The 10,000-nt window shown below is 40.1% G+C and overlaps 1 protein-coding gene across 2 annotated transcripts in view; it reads right to left on the reverse strand.

Moving 5' to 3' along the window:
* Positions 1-10,000, reverse strand: part of LOC138015834 (malate synthase-like) — a 114,084-nt gene that overhangs the window by 10,952 nt on the left and 93,132 nt on the right. For both annotated transcript variants that reach the window (XM_068862953.1, XM_068862954.1), the window contains 5 exons: positions 7,222-7,313; positions 5,938-6,041; positions 5,346-5,424; positions 5,016-5,108; positions 4,729-4,801 (listed from right to left, as the gene is read on the reverse strand). In XM_068862953.1, coding sequence (XP_068719054.1) covers positions 4,729-4,801; positions 5,016-5,108; positions 5,346-5,424; positions 5,938-6,041; positions 7,222-7,313 — 441 coding nt within the window. The remainder of the gene's footprint in view (positions 1-4,728; positions 4,802-5,015; positions 5,109-5,345; positions 5,425-5,937; positions 6,042-7,221; positions 7,314-10,000) is intronic.

The raw sequence follows: 10,000 nt of genomic DNA on the forward strand, positions 1-10,000 counted from the left end.
CATTTCCTTGGTAGAAATGTGAAAAGTAAAGTATCTTATTTCCGAATTGCAGGCTTTTCTTCCAAGAAAAGTAATCACAAAGTAGGTTTCCTAATACATCACAAAGTCCGCTCCGCGTGCTGAGTAGTTACCAGGACTCCTTTCTGCTGTTACATAACATTTTAGTGTGATACTGCGCCTGACTGAAAAAGCCAATATGGCTGCGAAGAGAAGACAAGGTTTGGTGGATAATTTTTTCACTGTTGTTTCTAAGACGCCAAAAGGTAAGTGTTTAATTTTAACACGTCAACCACAAGGTTTGCCAAAAGTGTCGTTTTTTTGGGACAAAAACCGCACTTCCAGGAAAAAATAGAAGTCGTTGTTTGCCAGAAGTTAGTAGAACTAGTGGTTATATATTGCTATTTATCTGTCTTTCTGTCACATTTCCCAAACCTCAACTTTGCTCTAAACCCTAAACCCTAACTCCATTCTTGGTCTTTGTGCGTGATTTAGGAGCAATTAGTCCAAATCATATGTTAGTCCCACAAACTCTTCAAAAGTGGTAGCGGATTGTCAATACAATACAGATGGTGAAGTGTCATCTACGTCCTAAAAACCAGGTGCTAGGTCACTGATCCATCTGCAGATCTCGTCAAGCTCGACCTTACGAATACGACCTCCAGCAGTTAATCTGTGCTGTCCAGCCAACATCCACTTTTGCCACTCATGTGGTCCTTGATTGGTTTGTTAATGGACACATCCAAAAGCTGAATTGATGGACCTCAAGGTACTGCCAACTGGTTTGGTAAGTGAACTCGGAACGAATCCCAGACAAGGATCGTCTTTGGCCTTCTGAAGCTACCAACTTTGCTCCAAACGGTCCTTAACCAGTCCTGAATGAGTGTTTCGTCCATCCAGCCCTTGGTTTGCCACCTGACAACAACCTCTTTTGGAAAGTTCAAGTTCTTAGGGAGTGTTTTTCGACACGACATAAGGTGACAGTTTGGTGCCATCACCGAGGCAGGCAAGCATCATGGTAAACCTGTCCTTGTCATGAACTGTGCTCACAATAGGGACGCTCTTGACTCCTTTCTCTGACACTGTACTGTTTGTTAAATGTCAAATGTAAGCGGGGTCTGATCCACATTAACTAAGTATTTAAGATCAAAGTCATGCTCCTACCGTTTAGCGAACATGAAATGTTGAAACTTGATTAACTTTTCTTCCTAATCTTGTGGAACATTTTGAGCAATTGTTGTTCGCCTTCTGATGGAGAAGCCAAATTGATCCATGAAGCAGTAGCACCAGCATTTGGACACTAAATTGTTTCAATCCCAGCTTTTACACAACTGATTTTGCTTTAAGGAAGATAACGTCAGTGGACACGCCAGCTTTGCGCTTCTCGGTGATCCACTCAGCAACTTCCTTCTCGAGCTCCAGAAATGCAGCAGAGCAACCTCGTAGAGCTCGCTTGTTGCAGGGTGTGTTAAGCAGCTTTGCTCATTGCGATCGCCAGCAATGCACCGAGCTTTCATCTACATTAAACTGCTTTCCAGCGGCACGGTTTCCTTTGTCAACAGCATCAGCTACAACACCTTCCTGGACCGAGTCACACAATAGCCCGCCATCAGTAAACAACATGGCAACGTTTGCTTTCGCATCAGCTGTGTGTAGAGATCACGTTTACCGAGGCATATGGAAGCCATCGATTGGAGAAAAACTTGTTGATAAACGGGAGGTTGGCAACCCCATGGACGAACACGCTGTGAAAGTAGTGAAGGGCAATGAAACGGTCGGCCACTTGCCTTGCAATTCTCCAGAATAGCGTGGTATTTTCTTGCATGTAGTGGAGAAATCAGTGTTGAGGTGATCGGTCGTAAGCAGGTGTGCTGAGGAATGGAGATTCCATGCCAGTTAGAGTCTAATTGCTCAAACAAAGAGCAAATGAAACGCTTGTAAGAAGTACTGTTACTCGTGAGCAGAGATTAAGGTTTAGAACCTGAAGATGCAAACAAACGTCTCCCGCGTCTCCCGAAAGCAGTGACCAACAACAGGTTTCAATATGTTTAATCTTTAGTTACCCCTACGAGCCAGTTTACTCCCTCTGAAAGCAATTGTCTTGTGTATAAGCCGCACCCACGATTTTTAGCCCAAACGTAAGCAAAAACGGGCAAGACATTCCTTACTTGTCCTTCATTTATGGTGTGCTTAATGAAAGCACATTTCTCCTGAGACCAACAGATACCATCTTTGACTTCAGTCAGGTCGTGGTTGACCACCAGTTCACAGGATGGATCTGATAGCTGATCGATAACTTTTCTCATACATGTATATCGGATGCATCTGGATTTGAATCCTTCATTCATTGCCAACGTGTTAATGAAAGATATTGCTTCGCATTTGAAGAAGTGAGTGTACATGTATTGCCTCGGCAACTCACGTTAGTCTAGCTTCTTCATGGCAATAGTAACGTCATTTATCAGGATTGTAAGCTTGTCTGAAATTCTCTTTTCTTCAGACTTGGAAGTCAAAGCCAAACTTTTGAATGTGTAATTTTGCTACCAAAAACGACAGCTAAAGCTTTGGATTGACTACAACATTCTCCCTTCCACCACTTTGTAACTCTTGAGTGGATGATGGAGGTGGTGGACTGAGAAAATCCTGGAATTCTTTCATGTAACTGTACTGATAGCTTGGCCGGGCATTCTTTTCCAACTTGAAACTGTTCCTGTAAATGAAAGGAAATCAAATCCTCCTCAAAGACCTATTTACAAGTATTCCTATATCCTAAGAATTCTTGGTAGTCAACTTGACAGTAAGATGCCCTTAAAAGGAGGTAAATGCCAGAATTGGAAATCTAAGATGATCAAAAAAGTTTACTACATGATGGAGACTTTGCACTGCAACCATGCAATCACTTTCATATAGAAGATTGATTGATTGATTGATTGATTGATTCATGGATAAATGGATGGATGGATTGATGGAATGATGGAGTGTGCACGTATGAAATTGGTTGGTAAACAATCAGAACAAAACTTTGAAACAAAACGCCAGATACCGTAAGCCAAACTTCAGGTGAAAAAAAGGTCTAATATCACATTGCAAACCATGCCTATTTAACAGAGGCCCTAAATGACATATTTTGCAATAAAACAAATATTAACCAGAACTAACCTGAAAGATCTTCATCACACGGATCCTGCTTATTTCAAATAGACCACCACGATTTTGATTGATCTTTTTCTTTCACATTCCACACGCACTTTGCACTTATAATACTTTATTGACCAAATACAGCGGTACTTATGTAGCGCAAAACCACTCCTCGTATTGTCTCGCTCTTGAATTCTTTGCTGGCTTGTCTTGCTCAGTGCACCTTTGATCATCACAAGATGAAATGAGACCCAAAGTTGCTCTTTACATAGCCGTCAGCACTTGTGAGATCGGCAAGCATAAATTTGATCATATGGAACATATTTTAACCCCATGAAGAATTGACTTTTTGGTTCACAAAAGGTCTATCTCCAAGAATCAGTTGCCTCATTAGAGGTACTCTTTCAAAATACAACGTGATGCACAAGATCCAGAGAAATTTTCATGTTCATGTTTCATGCCAGTCTTCAGTGTTTAATTCATTTTGTGGTTCCCTTTCACATGCTCATAACAGTTTAAACCAGCAAGAAAATGCTAACAAATGCCGGTGTGGATTAGAATTGAGATATCCATACAGTTTGAAAACTATTTGAAATAAAATGTGACATCATGAACACTTTCAGCTGACAAAAAATGGCCATTTACAGTGCAGCGCTCCTTACCATGGCCAACCAACAAATTTTGACATTTGACAACTATGTGTAAATATATGAACTCAACAACCCATGCAACAACGGTGTTCAACTTACAACCATATGACCTTTGGGAGGAGACGAGACTGTCAATCAAATTCGCACACCCTTATTGACAGTTTATTTGTAAAAAATCTTTGTTAGGTGGCCACGGTAAGGTGCATCGCATTGTAATGGTAGTAACTCAAACCAAGAACGATTGATGCTAGTTGCTTCTCATCTTCCATTCCCATTGACACAACCGTTAGGTAAAAAAGATGGTAAGCTAGTTTGCTGCAAAATGAATACAACTAGCAAGGGGGGAAGATTAACAACCAACAGGCTCAGTTTTAGACGAAATGGAGAAGTGAAATATATGTTGCAGTTAGAAAAAATTTCAGGTATTTTTTTAAACTAGGTTGTTACTTTTTAACCAGGTAAATATTAACTACGTAGAGTTTTAACCCAACTGTCCAAAAAGGGATTTTCTTTCTTGGGGGGTGTGGTTAAAAGATTTGGGCCTGGTATTTAAGGGGATACCAAAAGGATTAGCTTTCTGTCTATTAATGTACAGCTTTTCTCATGTGACCGAGTGATGCAGTTTGAGTCAAAGCCCACCAACTGCTCACCATTGAAGACACAGAAATTACTGCAGCAACCTAGATATCCAGGGGACGTAACTTTCAATCCATTTGAAACTTAGTTTCACTTACTAATATAATATAATATAATATAATATAATATAATAAATACATATCCTCCACATTTATTGAATGTATTAGCTTTACTTGCCGAAAGAAACTTTTGAATGTTCACAGGGAAATAATTATTATTAGTTTACTACCAGCCCCTCGTCAAAAGTGGTATAAATCCCCAATATTGGCATGTTCACTAACAAACTTGCCAGACTATTCATTCTCACCTCTAAACCAAGCATCTATGAACAGAATTCCAACAGTGAGGTTGTTGTGTAAACCTTGTAAGGTAAATCCACCCTTCAAATACATTAGAAGATTAGAAATATGAAGCAATGAAAACTCACTGAATTGATAATAGCCAAGGGGTATGGCCTTTGTTTGAGGACTGGAAGGGTATTTTTTTGCCAGGAAATATGAGGGAGCAACAGGGAAGAAGTAGGAGAACTGAGGACATTGGAAAACAATCATCTGATTACAGAGACAAGAGTAGTAAAGAAAGATCAATTTTCACCTGTGGTAACTGAAGGAGCTCCTTCCTAGAAACACACACATCAGCACGGCTTATGTGAAGCTGGTTTGGTAAATTGACATGGGATTTCCACATCTGTGTTATGGTAAAGTCACGAAAAAAAACAAGGATGAATAAGAACTAAAAAGAGACCCTGACTGACAGCAAAACAGCTCATCAAACGTAAGGAGGGAATCTTGGTGCAATTTCAGTCCAAGGTATCATCAAAGCATGCTCAGAGATCCTAACTCTCCCCCTGGATAAACAATTGTTGGGGTTAATGGTGGAATTGCTTTGGAAAAGCAAAGCTGTTGTAAAAAACAAACCACTGACCTGTAGCAAAGGCCGAACAAGATTAGGATCAAAAACCAGAAATCCATCAACTCCTGCTTGAATTTCTCTGAGTTTAGATCTACATGTAAGACACAACTGGATGGCTTAACATTAAATACAGTAGTTATGAATCAATTTTCATCATGTCTGACAAGGATTGCAGATAAAATTCGTGGCCCTCAACAGTAGTTGAGATGACTCATCGCCTACAGTAAGGATAGCCGAACTTCAACAGTGTCCTAAAGTTGCAAGTACTAAGGATTGTCTCGTCAATAAATTACCAAGCTTCAATGAACAAAGCTGGGTCGACTCATGTTGACTGTTCAAGAATAATTATCTGATCAGTGTATAGGAGTTATTCGTTTTATTATTTGTTTTATTTCTTTTGTATCGCGTTCTTATTCCTTCGTAATTGAAACCCTCTATGTGAGCAGAACGAGTGCAAACTAACTTTTTAAAATAGCAAAAAGAAGCATGCAGAGCTTGCAAATGTAAGACATGAAACGCTACAATAGGTCACTACCTAAAATTTGATAAATTACTCTCAGGGCTTTTGTGGACAAAATAAATCCAAAATAATAACCTCACTCACCGAGATACACTCTTGATAATATTTTGTTTGCACTGTGGACTGTCACATGGTAACACAACTGGTGCCATTCCTCCAGTAGCATGACAGCCCCTTGCATGACACGTCTGAATAAACGAAAAAAAAGTGCTCAGTAATAACCCAATTTGCTTTTGGGTAATATCTAGCTTAGCGGGCTTTCTTGCAGTGAGAAACTGAACTGCTAAGAGAGCAGCTCAACGTTGGCCCGAAGGAGCTGTTATTTCAAGGAGACCTGTCTTCAGGTTTGTAATGATTTTTGGTCACAATTCAATAAAATTAATCCTCCCACTTAACACTTTGATCACATTGAAATCATTTTTAGAGCACTTTTTTTCCATTTCAAATGAATCAATCTCGAAAGATATATTAATTTTGTTACAACATAAAACCCTGAAATGACATGAATCTGCGCACAACCTTTTCGAGTTTTCACAAAACTGTCTTTCTTGACTGGTCAGAACTTAAAATAGCTTAAGTTTTGGGACAGGAACACTCCTTAGTACTCAAGTACGAGTCGTCAGATTTGAGTAGAATTTGCAGCTATGTACACATAAGGTCCTAATTCTCTCCAGAACATTCACACAGTCATCCAGGAATACTGCTGAATTAGTCAATCTTAGTATGCACTATTAGCTAGCTCTTCAGGATGACCTTTCCCACAGTAATGAAGTATCTAAACTCGTTAAGAAAACCATACAAAACCATCAAAAGAAAACGTTTTCACTATTTGTTTGGGAATTCCACAACACTTACTCCTACTTCCCCCTTCCCCTTTCCAATGTTGATTTGGAGACTGTTCGTGACCCCTGGAAAAGAACATTGAGACGGCGGAGGGGGTCAATCTTTTTGCTTACAACTTAAAGCGCATAAAAAGGTAATTTTCTAAGGAGTTTTGTCCACAATTGTAGCTCCAGGGCCCCAATAAAGCAGAAAATGAGACCAGACGTTTGTTATCAGATCATTAAGAGTAATATGAGTCTGCAATTGTTTAAACTGACTCAAAGGTCAATGCTGTTGCACACATGCATCCATTCCTCATACGTGTATTTTCATTTGGCTTAACTTAGTGTGATGCTTAAGTCCTGCTTTTGAGATTTATGACGGTAACTTATAAGTTACATCTGAAAGATCTTTCAGTTGTAACTTCCTGTGTAAGCAACAGTTATAGTGACAATTCTCAAGATCAGAGTTGCATGAGACTTAAAGTGTGATTGTCAACCTGATTACAGTATGAACCTTTAAGTACAAAACAAGTACTGTATATACCTTGATTACTAAGTCCATGTTACTCTTCAAGTACTTCATGTCCATTGAAACATACTTCTTACGATCAGGTAATATGAAGTCTTTTCTTTCTCCTAAAGAAAATACATGCAACCAGGATTAACAAATACCTTGAATTACCAGCCACCAGCTGTTACATCTTCTTTTAATACACAGGGTAACAAACTGTTAACAGCTTCTAAATGGAGGTTGGGTGCTTGGGATATGTCTTGGGGCTTCCCCTGGAGGCCAGCCCCTCAAATCGAGTGACGGTTCCACGACCAGCAATCCCCGCAACCCAGTCATCAGCACCCACGCCAAGCTGCAAAACCTCCAGATTAAGCAAAGCTGCTTGACGGTATAACAGCGTCCTCTAATCACTGGTCTGATTCCTATTTGAAAGGACGTACTCAGACCTGCTTGGTTAATAGGTGCAAGTCACCTGAAACCTCTGTTACGAGTGGTGTACTGCAAGGTACTATCTTAGCCCCTCTACTCTGTTTGCTATATATAAATGACCTTCCCAACTGTTTATCCTAATCACAGCCGCGAATGTATGCAGACGATACAAATATTACTTTTGACAGCTGTGATGTATACACGATAAACGATTGTGTTAATCATGATTTAGATAGGATAAGCGTGTGGCTCACTGCCAATAAAGTAACAGTAAATGTGACAAAGACTGAATTTTTATTAATTGGCACTAGGCAAAATTTATCTCATGTCAAGGAAGTACCTAATATTACCATTAATAATACTCAATGTTAAGCAAGCTTCCTCAGCGAAGTCTCTGGGGCTTAACATTGTTGAAAATCTCAACTGGGAAAGTGACATTAACATACTGGCAAAGAAAATCGCAGCTGGTATTAATGCTATCGAATGTATTAGGAATTTCGCGCCATGCCAAATATTGCTTATTGGTTATAATGTCCTGGTTCAACCACACTTTGATTAGTGCAGTGCCGCGTAAATGCCTCCACCTAAAGTTCCAAAGCTCCAAAATCAAGCGGCACATATCATAACCTTCTCAAATTACGACTCTGATGCATATGAACTCATTCATACCCTAGGGTGGAGAAACCTGAATGACCAATGTGCGATCTCTAAATCTATTTTAATGTATAAGACGGTACACAGTTATACACCAGAATGTTTAAGTCAAAATTAACAAAAGGAACAACCTTATTTTGTATAATTTAAGGGATACTGAGAGTAAGCTTCCATTCCACTTCCCTGAACAGAAATCTATAAACAAAGCTGTAGCTACAGTGGTGCGGTGTTGTGGAATAGCTTACCTCATTATCCCTTCCAAATCAATTCTGAATTGAAACTCGAATTAGAATGAGGGGATGAAGAACAACTGAAACATGCAATGTTATTTACAGCATGTACAACTTGAACTGTAGCCTTCCCTTCACTACTGCCTACATAGATGCTTGGTCCCTGATGGGCTAGGAGATATGGATTGACGAGACTGGAAGGAGTGGTTTTTTCACTGAAATGGACATAGGCGACCATGGTGCTCACCACTCCAGAATTGGCAGACTCGGGAAAAGAGACATCAATGAAAGTGCCATTGACACTCAACAGCATTCAACGAATAGCACACTTGTCAGAACTTGTGACTATCCTCACCATTGGTCCCAAGCCACTGAAGGCTCCGGGGCTGATTGCTTCTCTGGGTGGGGTCCAGTTCCTGCAGGTGTCCCTCAGGGGAACAAACTGGGCCCATGGCTGTTTCTTCTCATGATTAACGATCTGAGAATATCAAATGTCTTTACCTGGAAGTACATAGATGACACTATGGTGGCTGAGGTTGTTGCTTGCGCACACCAGAGTGATGTCCAATCTGCTCTTAGCAAGGTCATAGCTTAGTCCAGGGACAATCCAATGCAGTTAAATGTGGAAAAATGCAAAGAACTTCGAATTGACTATAAGAAGTTTAAACAATTGTTTGACCCAGCACACATAGACAGTCAGTGCGCCAAAATACTGGGCTAACTATTTCGTATGATCTTAAGTGGAATAACAACATAAGTCATACAGTTAAGTGCCTGTATTTTCTTGTACTTCTTCATAGGGCTGGTGCGTCCGAGACCGATATGGTCCAATTTTACCGTACATGTATTAGGCCAGTACCTCTCTAATGACCTTGAAAGGGTACAAAAGCACGCACTTTTCAATAGTGAGACCGCACTACCACTATGATGAGAATTTAACACACCTCAATTTAGCTAGATTATGTAACAGACTTGACAGTCGATGTCACAAGCTTTTTCACACAGTTCTTGATCTATCCCACCGTATGCACGCTCTTTTACATAGTCGGCACAAAGCGAAGGTAATAGCCATCAGGTTAAAGAGAAATTTGAAAGAAACTTCTGTTTGTTCGTTGAGTCTGTTGGGGGTCCAGAACAAGGATCTCGGCACTGCTTTGCAGGCATAACTAACTGGTGTTAGATTATGACTGTGATGCAGGTTAACTGACAAATGCTTCGTTGCTTTTGTCCACGAGCTCTTGGTCAGTGCAGTCTTTGTGAATCCTTTAAGTAGACTAAATGTCTTTTTGTTATTGCCAAAAACTCATTTAACTTCCTGCCACCTGTTGAGGGCAGTGTCCTTTAGGTTCCGCACCTTGCTGTTATAGTAAATCGCCCGACACCTTTTCCTATCACGATTCACCTTGTTCCTAACCAACTTGAATAGGAATTGTGTCACCAGATGCAAAAGCTTTCTTCCTTTTCTGGATATGCGTTTTAGATCAGCATTAAAGTGCCCC

Source organism: Montipora capricornis, chromosome 9 (assembly GCF_036669925.1).
Source record: "Montipora capricornis isolate CH-2021 chromosome 9, ASM3666992v2, whole genome shotgun sequence".
NCBI lineage: Eukaryota > Metazoa > Cnidaria > Anthozoa > Scleractinia > Acroporidae > Montipora > Montipora capricornis.